General features: G+C 34.1%; 6 protein-coding genes and 3 pseudogenes across 9 annotated transcripts, besides 1 other annotated feature; 5 read left to right on the top strand and 4 right to left on the bottom strand.

Annotated features, from left to right (window-relative positions):
* Positions 1-5: 5 nt before the first annotated feature.
* On the bottom strand, positions 6-1,065 carry TVAGG3_1090790 (serine threonine-protein phosphatase family; the record flags this gene model as incomplete). Its single annotated transcript, XM_001301931.2, has 1 exon — positions 130-1,065. One exon carries the CDS (start codon positions 1,063-1,065, stop codon positions 130-132), a length of 936 nt encoding a protein of 311 aa, XP_001301932.1.
* A 2,245-nt stretch (positions 1,066-3,310) lies between these two features.
* Positions 3,311-4,143, bottom strand: TVAGG3_1090780 (uncharacterized protein; the record flags this gene model as incomplete). The annotated part of the gene is made up of 1 exon (XM_001301932.1): positions 3,347-4,132. One exon carries the CDS (start codon positions 4,130-4,132, stop codon positions 3,347-3,349), a length of 786 nt encoding a protein of 261 aa, XP_001301933.1.
* A 140-nt stretch (positions 4,144-4,283) lies between these two features.
* TVAGG3_1090770 (uncharacterized protein) lies at positions 4,284-4,943 on the top strand (the record flags this gene model as incomplete). Its single annotated transcript, XM_001301933.1, has 1 exon — positions 4,284-4,943. The coding sequence occupies one exon, from the start codon at positions 4,284-4,286 to the stop codon at positions 4,941-4,943; it is 660 nt and encodes a 219-aa protein (XP_001301934.1).
* Positions 4,944-6,627: 1,684 nt separating this feature from the next.
* Positions 6,628-6,912, bottom strand: TVAGG3_1090760 (uncharacterized protein; the record flags this gene model as incomplete). Its single annotated transcript, XM_001301934.1, has 1 exon — positions 6,628-6,912. The coding sequence occupies one exon, from the start codon at positions 6,910-6,912 to the stop codon at positions 6,628-6,630; it is 285 nt and encodes a 94-aa protein (XP_001301935.1).
* A 264-nt stretch (positions 6,913-7,176) lies between these two features.
* TVAGG3_1090750 (uncharacterized protein) lies at positions 7,177-7,530 on the bottom strand (the record flags this gene model as incomplete). The annotated part of the gene is made up of 1 exon (XM_001301935.1): positions 7,177-7,530. The coding sequence occupies one exon, from the start codon at positions 7,528-7,530 to the stop codon at positions 7,177-7,179; it is 354 nt and encodes a 117-aa protein (XP_001301936.1).
* Positions 7,531-8,000: 470 nt separating this feature from the next.
* TVAGG3_1090740 lies at positions 8,001-8,577 on the top strand (annotated as a pseudogene). Its single transcript has one exon. A coding segment is annotated over exon 1 (577 nt).
* Positions 8,578-8,846: 269 nt separating this feature from the next.
* Positions 8,847-10,009, top strand: TVAGG3_1090730 (annotated as a pseudogene). The gene has a single exon. A coding segment is annotated over exon 1 (1,163 nt).
* A 298-nt stretch (positions 10,010-10,307) lies between these two features.
* Positions 10,308-13,065: part of a mobile genetic element that runs on past the window's edge.
* Positions 11,399-11,997, top strand: TVAGG3_1090720 (annotated as a pseudogene). The gene has a single exon. A coding segment is annotated over exon 1 (599 nt).
* Positions 12,599-13,009, top strand: TVAGG3_1090710 (protein of unknown function, DUF4106 family; the record flags this gene model as incomplete). Its single annotated transcript, XM_051257017.1, has 1 exon — positions 12,599-13,009. One exon carries the CDS (start codon positions 12,599-12,601, stop codon positions 13,007-13,009), a length of 411 nt encoding a protein of 136 aa, XP_051075774.1.

The following is a 13,065-nucleotide window of genomic DNA, read 5'->3' as shown; positions in this document are numbered from 1 at the left end:
TATTTTATGATTTGTGTTATATAGGATGAATGGAGTTCAAGAAAATTGGTAAAATAGAAGGTAATAAGTTATTAAAATGAAGTTTTTTTATATCGATCATAATAAATCTTCATGAAACAAGAAATTAAATTATGCAAAATATGGGCATATTGTAGGGTCTAATTCTTCTGCTGGCTCTTGTCCGGATTCGAATTCAATAAGTCTGTAGTTCAAATCTTTATCAACAGCCATAAATGTAGCTTTATTTCCAGCAGTATAGCAATAGTTTGGTGCAGACCAAACAGTTAAAAGCTGTGGTTTATCATCTTTCATGAAGAATTCTTCATATCCTTTCATTGCCAGCTGATGAGAACGAATAATAAGCTGTAAATTATTATTTTGAATAAACTCTTCAACTTGTGGTCTTCCAAATTGATGACCTGATCCACGTTTGCTTTTACCGTATTTTGTAATAGAATCGTCTGGATCGGACCATGTAAGATCTGCCAATATGCCAGTTTCTGGTATTTCGCAAACTCTATCAACAACGTAAAGCTGGTCGACGTACCTTAATTCTGGGCTTAATCCGCCATGAATGCAGAAGAATTTTTCGTTAATTAAAGCTGCCATTGGCATGTGTTGGAACGTTTTATTAGCGAGAATCCAGATCATTGAAGAACCGTATAATTCCAAGCAATTATTATAAAAACCATAAACTTGATTAATTGAAGGAGATTCGTGATTCCCGCGAAGCATAAATATGTCGTTTGGTGATTTGATCTTTAAGCAAGCTAAAAGTGCGATGGTTTCAATTGAAAAGTGTCCACGATCAACATAATCACCCAAGAATAAGAATTTCTTCTTTTCGCATGATTCCTTTTCTGCTAAATCGAACATATTTAATAAATCGAAGAGTTGTCCGTGAATATCTCCAACAACGTTTATAGGAGCTTCTAATCTAAGCAAATTATCCTCTTTTTCTAAGATAGATATGAACTTGCTGAAGATTTCTGAAATTTGGGCTTCCTGGAGATGCTTTCCTTGCTTTAAAACTTCAATGTATTTGTCTATATTCTCAGTGCTCATAATATTGATTTTTATGGGAAAAAAAAGTAAATCAGTTTTTATTTTCAAAACAAATTAAAAACGTTGAAAATATTTTACTCGATCGAGTATCAATAAAATATCCTAAATTTATCACAGAAATCGCATAATTACTTCAATATTTGTGAAATCATATGTAAAAAATATGTATATTTAGCTCTTTCTTACAGAATAAACCATAATTGAATTAGGAGAATAATATTGTTTTCGAAAAATTCAACGGGACATTTAAGCAAATTAACTTGATTTTTTTATTTTTAAATTTTTTTTGGAATAAAAAACAATAGGGTTGTACAAACTGGCACAATTTTGCGGGCCGCGTGCCAGCTCCTGGCACGCGGCCAAAATCAAAAAAGTGGCCAAAAATCGGGCCTCGTGGCGTGGAAAGGGTGGAGCCCGAAGGGCGACATCCTTTCCACGCCACGAGGCCTATGACCACAATTATATAATATGCTCATTATTATTTTTTCTTTTTCTCTTTTTTTTCTTCTTTTTCCCTTCCTTTTTTTCTAGTTTTGGAAAGGAAAAAGTAAAAAATTTAATAATTAATTTTATTACTATGAAAATATACTTTTTAGCTTATATTGTAAGCTGTGAGAGTTTTAAGTGATGGAAGATATAAATCAAATTTGAAATTCAACAAATCTTGTTATGATTAAGTTGAATATTGTACTCTAATTAAGAGTTTTCAGTTATGAACTCAGGTATTATATAATAAAAGTATAACTCAAGATAATAAAGAGGTTTTTAAAATGTAGATCTGAAAATCAAACTACCATGTTTGATATGATTAAGTTGAATAATGTTATTTTATTAAATGGTTCAAATCTGTGAAATCGGCAATTACAAATTAAATGCGTAGTTCAAAAAATTAAAGAGATTTTAAAAATTTAATATCAGAATTAAACTAAAAAAAGGATTTAGTTATTTCAGTAATTATCATAAAAGGTTAAAAAGATAGGGTAAGTAATGAGACTTGAGTGAGATGTGAGATATCATATGTAAATAATTAGATATCTGATGAGTAAGGTCGGAGAGTTAAGATCTGGTTAGTAAGGTAGTAATGAGAGTTAAGATCTGGTTAGTAAGGTAGTAATGAGAGTTAAGATCTGGTTAGTAAGGTCGGAGAGTTAAGATCTGGTTAGTAAGGTCGGAGAGTTAAGATCTGGTTAGTAAGGTAGTAATGAGAGTTAAGATCTGATGAGTAAGGTAGTAATGAGAGTTAAGATCTGGTTAGTAAGGTAGTAATGAGAGTTAAGATCTGGTTAGTAAGGTCGGAGAGTTAAGATCTGGTTAGTAAGGTAGTAATGAGAGATCTGCGGGCAGTAATGATACATCTATGAGTACATAACTAAAACCTGAGTTCTATGAGCGAAATCTGAGAGCTAAAAGCTGAGAGATCTAAGGTAAGTAATGAGAGAAGAGAATTTGAAATTTTACAAAATACGTTTACTCATACAAATTAATTCGCATTCTTTTATAACGAATCTCAATGCCAATTAATACATAAAACAGATTTTAGCAATCAATTGTAAGATTTAGAAAGATTTTATTTATAATCTCAGCCAAATTAACAAATATTTTATTGATTTCGTAAAAAATAGCAATAAAACATAAAAATATGACATTCTATTTTTCCAAAAAAATTTCAAAAATCATTTTTTAACATGAAATTTATATTTTTTAATATTATTTTTTAAATTTTGAATTTTTTTTGGAATTTTCAACCATGTCAAAAGTCGGGATCTACAAATGTATTCTCTTTGACATAGGATAAAAACATCCTTTCTTATAATTTCATTGTAAAATAAAATTTTCTTAAATTTATTGAATCCAAACTCAACTTTGCAACATTTTATTATCATAAAAACTAAGAAACATCAGGTAAACTTCAATTTGGAGAGCTTAAAATCATATCTAAATTGAAAAATAAGGGGAAAAAAATTGTAAAAAAAAATCTCATTAGATGGGGCAAAAAGTGACTTTTTTAATGTGTTTTTTAAAAAAATCGTGCCAGCTGGCCAAAAAAGGTGTGCCAGCAGGCGTGCCAGTTTGTACAACCCTAAAAAACAATGATATTTCAAAAAATAAATCGACAAAATTGTTCTATAAAAGCTGTTATATATTTTTCCTTTTTTAAATTATGGATTTGAATATTTAATCACAATTATTTCAATGATTATCTGGTAATTTAAAATCATAAAAAGGAAAAAAAAGAAAGTATCTATTTTTGATAGGATAAATAACAATTTTTATACATAAGTTATTGTAGTTTGGCAAGTTGGTAGTTGAGTTCATTAATTTCTTTTCTTTTTTCGTCTTCTAGCTGTCTAATTTCCTCGTCGACTTGATTGCTTTCAGCCTGCTGGGCTTTAATTTGAGCTTCCAAATCTTCAATAGTTTTTTGCATTGCCTGGGCAGCTTCATCTTGCTTATTTTCAGTCATTTCATTTTCTTTATCATCTAGTTTTGCTCTGATTTTAGCATTTCGCAGTCTTTGATCGGTAATTTGACGTTCTAATTCTTTAATAATTCTGTTTTGTTTCTTTTCTAAATCAGGATGAAATTGAGTTTTAGCATCATGTAATTGACGGTTAACAGTTTTTAGTTCAGTATCAATTCTCTTTTTCTCCACAACTAAACGCATTAATTCCATATGCAACATCAAGCATTCTTCTTGTAATTCGTTAACAACTGCTGCTAAATCAGATGCATTTAGTTGGGATATTTCAGATCGCTTTGCTGCGCTTATTTGTTCAATTTGTCGATACTCTTTTTCGAGTACATTTTGATCTGCACTTGATCTTGATGTATAAGTATCAGGACGATTAGTTATATCAATCAATCGCATGATTTTTGCCTTTAAAAGACTTTTCTCCTGTATCAAATTGTGTTTTTCTCTCTTCAGAATTCCGATTTCTTCGGCCGTTGGTGTGGTATCTGGACGAATCAATTTAGGAACTCTCTTCCCCTGAACAGTTACAATGGATTTCCTTGCCGATCGAGGAGTTCTTGGCACGCCACGCGCTGAATATCCACGAAACGACATTTTTGGCTAAATTTTAACGATTTTGTTTCAATGCTTTACAAAAATATATTGAGAAAAATAAAAATCATTCGTATTTATAATACATACATATTTATTTAATATTTCATTTTTTTTCAGATTTACATTTCACTTTTCTTGAAATCTCGAAAATATGAGTTTTATCTGGCTTATATGCGAAGAAATATTGACCAACTCTAATTCCATTCTGAAGAATGGATATCCACATGGCTTAGTTAAGTATTATGCCAGTGGATCTTCTTCTCAAATAATTAATGGAACCTTACAAAAAACTAAACCAGAGTATGCATTTGATCAAATCAATAAGAATTATGATTGGTGTTCAAATTGTGGCCATTCATCTACTGATTTCCCATGGCTTATTTTAGAAATTAAGGACCAGATCATGAAGTTAAATGGATATTACTTAAAGGCAGGCTGCTGCAGTGGATCTTCTGCAGGATGCTGCTGTTATGAATCTGCTTCTTATTGCTGCTATTGCTGCCTTTTTTCCTGGTCTTTACAGGTTTCTAATGACAATACAACATGGAAGACAGTCCATAAAGTGGAAAAGGATTATGACATGGCATACTGCAAAGAAAAGACTTACAAATTTAGCGAAACTCATGAAGCCAGGTACGTTCGCTTAATTCAAGATGAAAGCTGCCCTGGAGATCCACCATGTATCGCTATCAATAAGATCGAACTTATTGGAACAACTAACAAAGGAATGCCACTTGAAGATTTCTTTAGTGATAATGAAGAAGATGATGTGAGCATCATTGGCCATATTGCAAAGAATCATGCAAATTAAGAATCAAATGTAATATAATCATTGATAGTTTTAAAATAAAATTTCGAATTTTTATTTATTAGTATTCATAAATGAATTTATGTATAGCTTAGGTGCTAATTATTCTACCACTTATTAACTTTCTTCAAACAAAATGAATAAGGTAGGTTAAAATAATCGCTGCTAAAACTACCGTTCGTAACACTCTCAATTTTGTATCGTTACGGGCGGGAGCGCCTGTGAATTGTGCCGATTTCAAAATAAATAAACTTTACATTTGTAAACTGTTTACATTCGTAAACACTTTACAACACGTAAATTCCTCAAATTTGAGAGTGTTAATGTCAAAATTTCGTGTTACGAGTGATTTTACCTACATTATTAACATAAAATGGAATAATATTCTTTTAGGAACCAATGTTCAGTAATAGCAGAAAATTTTATTGCCAACAATGATTTAACGTAAACACGTTACATAAGAATTAAGGCTGTACTGTAGTCTGTATGTAAACGTCTCAATACTCAATACTTATGAAGATTTTGGTTCATTGTAAAATATTCAAACCTTCACCCTTAAGGGTGCACTCACACCCCTATGACATGGCTTAAAAAAAACTCTACCATATAATATGGATCTACCATTTATAAATTTACGGGCGTGTCAGATTCCAATAACAAAAACTTTAGGGTAATTTATCCTCGACGGTAGACTACACCTAATTGAAATGTTTCTACTGATTCAGCAGTGCTGCCAAAGATTCGCAAATAATTGTCATCACCAACAAAAGCGGTTCTTCCATCTGCAAGTTTGACTTTGCCAGATGTTTTAGTAAAATCAACAGAATTAGTGCCATCAGAAATAACTGCAATGTTTGACACCGCTAACTGTGGGAAAAACCTAGGTTTTTTGCACCATTCTTCTTTTTTGTTAAGATATACCCTAAAGTTTTTGTTATTGGAATCTGACACGCCCGTAAATTTTTATAAAAGCTCATTAATACAGCTCCCTGATTAGAGACATTCTTTGTGACATATACCATATACTTATGTAGGCACTAGAGAATCTACCATATGATTTTAGTAGTCTACTAATGACATTCATAGTGCAATTAGACGAAATTTATTTTGCTTGTAAAACCACACTACATGAAGATCCAAACCCATTATTATAACATTATATTACTGGTACATAGTAGTATATATTGCTGAGGTTGAAATCTAAATCTAAAAAGTTATCAAGATATCAAACTAATGTAATTGGCCTAGTCTATTCAATTACAGATATATTAATATATATGATCCGGTGAATTGATTTATACATAATGACATGATATATAAAAAAATTATAATATTTTAAAATTAGAGTTAAAATTTCACATATCTACATGCAAATGGCTAGAAATGTTATGCATATATCAATCTCGGTTGTGATTTTACTATATAGGAAAATATGTCGGAGTAATGATTCAAACTTTCAAAGTAATGCTTTATTTGAACAATATGAATTGAAATTCATTTTGATAAGTCAGGCTATGAATGATATATAAATTTTGAAAAGATTGATATTTTTTATTTAATTTGGAATATTCTTAATTCCAATTGATGTAGAATGTGGTATAGGTCAGGTGAGTGGGGCTTCCAGGCGCGTTGCGCCCTCTAGCCCCGAAGATGTTTAGTATAAATGAAGTTTTTATTCGGAAAATTGTTAGTCTTCTGGTGTGAATTCGGAGGACTCTTCTTGGATAGAGTCTTGTATTTCCTCCTCCTCTTCTTCCTCCTCCATTGCTTCTGGGAAAAAGCCTTCTTCTGGGTCGAAAACATTATATAATGTGTAATTGAATGACACATTATATCTTTCTTTGAGTTCGCTCCTGACAAAGAACTTAGTTCCAGGAATACAGAAGACTTCTGTGCGTTGGAAAAGCTGATGTCCTGGAACGAATTTGGCAATTAGAGACTTCTTTTTTCCGAATTGTTCAGGAGTTTTCATGACGACAGTAACAACATCTCCATCTGCGAGGTCTTGTTGTTGTTCGGAAAGGTAAAGAGCAATGATATGAATGGTTGCTGCGTTGAATTCGAGAAAGTCGAATTCAAATTGTGTTGTCGTATAACATTCAAACCATTTTGTACAGTTGTCTCCGAACTCGTCAACGTATTCATCTTCGTCATATCCGTAACTAAAGACTTGGAATTCGGCAATTCTCGTGTCGAATGACCGTTGGATGTAACGAGGAAGATTTTGACGAACTTGTTATGAAGTTCTCAACATTATAAGCTTAGTAAATGTTGGAAAATACTGAACTAAGACATCGCTAAGCTCAATTGGACTTGGAATTGTCTTAGTAAGTTCAAATGAACTAGTAATTGCTTTGTTCAGAACTTCACAGAACTGAGTATTGTATGTAGCGTCTGGTTGTGTGTTTTCTTCGGCGTCTTTGAGATATTTAGAGCAAATTTGTTGAAGAATTTCTCTTAATTCGCTGTTAGACTTTTTGGTGGTTATTCTAACCGCTGTGCCAGTTCTTGGAGGTTGTGGGGCTTTGGCTTTGGTTAGCGGTTGAGAATTGTTAATGTTTGAATTGTGGTTAACAGCGTTGGCTTCCATTAGATAAAAATGAACTGTTTTTTTCGGACCACTCATAGAAAAGTTTGAGATAAACCGTTTTCGTCAACGGAGACCCCCTCTATTTTTTTATTTTATTTAATAGTTACTGTTGGAAAAACGGTTTATCTCAAATATTGAATGAACTATAAACGTTTTTTGTTTTCTATATATACTTTTTTGTCCAACGGTAAAACTTTTTACACAACGGTTTTTGAGAGTCGTCGCCGTTGACTTTTTTGTAGAGCACTCAAAATAGTATAACTTTGTCCGGACAAGTAAGAGTCTATCGTCGCTACAGGAAAAGTTACAGGCGTTCCAAGGAAGTATACTTTGAGAAGCCTTTTCTCCCTTTTAAAACAAGATAGGACGGTTATTTTACAAAACTGACAACACTTTGACCGAGTATTTTTGAGCTGAACAAAAAGTGTCATATAAACATCTGTCAAAAACCGTTTTTTACTTCACTTAAAATGCCACGTAAGCTACGTAAGAATATACGTAAGAGGAAGGGAGCATTGAAACATCCAATAGTAAAACTGACACCACAACAACAGTTGCAACAACAAATGATGAATGACCCCACTATGTTGCAACAAATGTCAAGCAACCCTATGCTTTTAAACCGAGTTATTGGTGCACAGAGTGGAGGTTTAAGAGCGGCACTTTTAGCGAAAATGGCAGGCTATGGTGGAGCTGCAGACGGAACAGCTTATAACCCTCAAAGTCAAATGAATTTGAGTTCACTCAAAAATCAAATAACAGATGTCAAAAAGTCAAACATAGACATACAGAAACAAATAAGTGAAAACGAAAAGAAACTAGAATATGACAGACACACAAAGAAACTCAATGAGTTAAACGTAGAGAAAAAGAAGAAAGAAGAACAACTGAAAGAACTAAGTACAGAGGAATATGCGAAAAAAGTGTCAGAAAAAGCAGCAGAAGTAGCAAAAATGGAACAAGATGTTATAAATTTGAAAAACCATACTACTCAATATAAAGTACTGAAAGATGAAGAGATAAAACAAAAAGCCATGAAGACATATATGGATAGCGATGAGTATAAAAAAGAAGTTGAAGCAAATGTAAAGGCAGAAAAACTTTTACAGTTGCAAAACCAAACCGTACAGTATGAAAACTTAGCACAAGAAAGTAAAAATAACGACGCAGCCATGCAAAAGGCAATGAAAAGCGCAGATATTATAAAAGCTAATAATGACTGGTTAGATGCCCAAGCCAACGCTAAAGCAGCCCAACTTATAGGGTCAATAAGGACAAAAATACAAGCGGATGAAGACAGTTCAAATGAAGCTTTAATGAATGCTGACTTTAAGAATGCCTTCGAAGCTCTTCATAGTAAGGTGAAACTAGTGAACGACTTCTCATCTGGAAAGAAACTGAAGTCTGAAGGTTTCGACAAAGAGTTAAGAGAAGTAGCACAAAATATGACGAAAATAACAGATGCAGCAACGAGACAGGCAGTTCAAAGTGCCTATGACGCCGTTAGAGCAGCTGTTGTGGAAAGTCAAGAAAAAGAGTTACAACAGACCAAAACAGACCTAGTAAATGCTTTCTTAAAAACGAAAAGTCAGGTAGGACATTATGCTGCAGATGGAACATATGTGCCAGCTGGTGGAACTTATATACCACCAAACCCTCCAAGAGAAGCACCTGCACCAGGACTACCTAAAACATTTACATCGTCACATGGACATAGACACAGGCATGCACCAAAACCAACACAACAACCAACAGTTCAAAATCCAGCACCACAACAACAACCAAAACCAACCGTTCAAAACCCTGCACAACAACCAACAGTTCAAAATCCAGCACCACAACAACAACCAACACAGCAACCAACAGTTCAAAACCATGCACAACAACAACCACAAACAGAGCAAAGACATAAAAGAAGTAGAGAAAAAGGAAACCAAGAATTCTTAAAAATGCTTAAGGAAGATTATGGTTACCCAGATACTCTTGACTTTAGTGACAGATATAAAGAAGCTATTAGAAAGTTCAAGGAAGGAAATACTGACCCGAACCTATTTAGCTTTATGGTTCAGCATCAAATGGGATATAATCTCAAACCTGGAAAATACAAGCTCGCTAAGGAATATGATTTAATAGCATATCATCCAAATGACATGGATGAATTTACTCCGAGATATTTGATGTCAGAGCTAAATGATAATTCAACTCTCTTCATGAAACGCGTAAAAAATAGAGACGGAACGAAAGAAGAAAGGTTTATGAGTCCGGATGACTTAGATAGGGAACTTGTTAAAAACGGTCTCGGAATATATGAAATGCCACCAGATGAGGTACAAGAAACTCCACAGGAAGAAGTTCAGATACAACCAGACATGGAAGAAATAGTTCAGCAACAACAGCTAGAAGAGCCTGAAGGAAACGAACAAGTCCCTCCTTTGGAAACTAACTTCACAGAACTAGATGAAGATTTGGAACAGCCGAAAAATCTTGACCCTCAACAAGTGTATGCGGAGAATATGGAATCTTTCCAAGAGTCTAAGAAAAATTCGGCTGACATAGTAGAAGAATATCGAAAAATGTTCACCGACATACAAAAGACTCCAACATCAGATGAAAATATTCAGCATAGAATGGAAGTACTGAAAGAAAATGTACGCAAATACAATAATCCTTTTTACTTACGACCATATAACGTTCAATCTTTGGCTGAACTCGGTGAAAATAAAAGGTTAAATTTCAACAAAACATATAGAAATGAAACATTGTTTAAAGTTCATTCCGAACCTAACCAATATGGAAACAAACCTACTTTTGTTTCTGCAGACTATGGAACTACAATGAGATGGGGTCATAAAGCTAATCCGGATAGGTGGTTCATAAACTTACAACCTCAATTCCAAGAAGTTGTAGACGCAATGGAAGTGAATGGTGAACCAGATATAACGGGTATTTTCAGCGCGGCTTTAATGCCATTGAAAGATATGAAAGATGCAGATATTTTGGACCAGTATGAAATGAACATGGCTGAGGGAAATATAACACCTGACGTTCTAGAACATTTATCTCAAAGAACTACACAGAACTATAGAGATGGTATATTTGGTGAAAAGTTTAGAAAGAGAGTTAGGGAGAGAGAAGGAAGAGAACCTATTGTACATGACCTTGCAAACGAAAGTTTGCAAAATGTCATAAAAACTTACTTTGCAGACAATGAACTGAGAAGGGATGAATATTTAAGAAAACTCAAATGGACAGTACCAAATGAAATGTTAGTATTGAAAAACATGTTCCTTGACAAAATAAAACCAACTACAGAAATAAATGACGCAAGACTGAAACATTGGGTAAAAGCTTTCCCATTCACAAAAGATATTATTGGTAACATGGAAAGAAAACCAGAATGGCTACAAAAACATATATTTGGAAACGAGCTTATTCCATATGGACAAGCTCTGTTTGAAGAGCTTGAACCGGAAACTCAGGAAAGAGTCATGCAAACAATAAGCGAAGACTCAAATACAAACTATGACAAAATCTTTCTAGGATATAGGTTACCTGAGATGGGCGACCAGAGCCCAAAGGCAAAAAGGACATGGGAAATTTACAACATACTAGGTGAATATGAGGCAAAGATGCAACAACTTGAAGCAGAGGGCAAGTTACCAAAAGCGACACCAAAGAAGAAGAGAAGAGTAGAACAAAGTGAAAGTAGTGAAGAAGTAACTTCATCTAGTGAAAGTAGTGGCAATGAAGGAAAAAGAAGAGTTAAAGATTCAGTTAAAAACTCAGTCAGGAAGAAAGTAAAGCTTAGTCCGAGTGGGTTCTATTATGACACATAAATCCAACTATTCTATATTTTTACCCATATGAAATGTACGCCGCTCAGAATATAACGCCAACAGTTTTGGATGCCATGAACGGAAATGTTTCCGAATGGTATAACGAATGCGACAATGCCATTAGAAGGTCAGAAATAGTTCCTGGAACTTACGAATATACAACTGCTGTTTCTTATGGAAACGTATGTGAGTTTGGAGAAGGTTCTTCAACAACAGTAGATATTGCTTGCGACAGGTTTCATATTATTTCTATTGACAACTCATTCTTATACGTGGAACAAGACATTGAAATAAAACCTTCTGCCAAGTTGTCTGACAAGAAAGGTTGCAATGGAATTTTCTATGTCGGATACCAATATGCTCCAGAAGTTTTTATGGGATATAAGATATATTCTAACTCTGACTTAGTTCAAACAGTAACATGGGCAAACTATGAATGGTTCGCTTTGAGAAACTCAGTACAACCACAAGCTAGAGAACAAACAGACCAGTATGCAACTATTGAGAAAATAAGAAGACTTGACCCTAACGTTCCAGGAGTTTATGTTAACCTTTCTGGACAAACTGCAGCAGCAGTAACCAAAGTAAAACTGAAACTTAGAGTTCCTTTGTCATCTTTCCTCATCTTCAGGTTTTTAAGATACTTGCCAAACTGGGCAGGAAAAATTTCTATCGAACTTACTCCAAGCAAAAATAACTTAGTCATTGCACCAACACAAGACCCATTCACTATTACAGACGTAAAGGGAACAAATCAAACGTCATTCGCCGAATTTTGCAAAGACAAAGTTGACTTAGACTTTGGTTTCTCAAACTTCAACAATGAAGTAAACTATTATTTCAATGCTGCTGGAACTGCTTGGGACCCAGTTAGGTTTACATGCGAACAGTTTGAATGCAAGAGAATAGAAAGCAGACTTGCAGTCTATATGTTGGACCCAGATATTTCAAATGCTTTAGCTGCCAAATATATTGCAGTTCCACTTATGTTCCCTATACACCAAATATCTGTCAAAGACTTTGCAGGTGAAGTTGGAAACCAAAATCCAGGAGCCGCAGATGCAAGAACAGATATTGCTTTAACAACTGCAATGAAACATGCAGATACTATGTTTGTACTGTTCAGACGAACTATAAATGACTATTCTTGTTTCTACAACCCTGGTATTAAATATCATATAAACATAGATGGCAAATATTATCCAAGAGAAGAATATTCTACAGTTGAGGATATGAGGTCATACAACTTGACATTAGATGCTATGAACTTTAACAACAACTTCACAACAACCATTAACCCTGAAATGCAAAGTTCTATTATGCCATATGTGAAAGTATGGACTCATACAGGAGGTCAAAAAACTCAATATACAAATGGAGACCGTTCAAACTTTTGGCTTGGCATTCCATTTGCTGACTCAGAAGACTTTATGGGTGGTATTTCAACTGTTGGTACAGTTCAAATACAATATACTGGTGACAGAGACGGTCCAGATGAATTGAGAGCAAAGAAGTTTACAAAACCAATAGCACTTTTCACGGAAGATGCTCTTTTGAAGATTCGTTCGATGAAACCTGCTGGGGCTCCTCAGATTGGCATAATGACAGCTTCCATCGAGCAGATTTTGGCAGCAGGTCAGTAAGTTGTTCTTGAACTGACTTCTCTCCGTCAAATATTGACAGTACGCCAGTTTTGACA

The sequence above is a fragment of the Trichomonas vaginalis genome (genome assembly GCF_026262505.1).
Source record: "Trichomonas vaginalis G3 chromosome Unknown ctg_186, whole genome shotgun sequence".
Lineage (NCBI taxonomy): Eukaryota > Parabasalia > Trichomonadida > Trichomonadidae > Trichomonas > Trichomonas vaginalis.
This window is presented reverse-complemented; position numbering and strand designations above follow the sequence as displayed.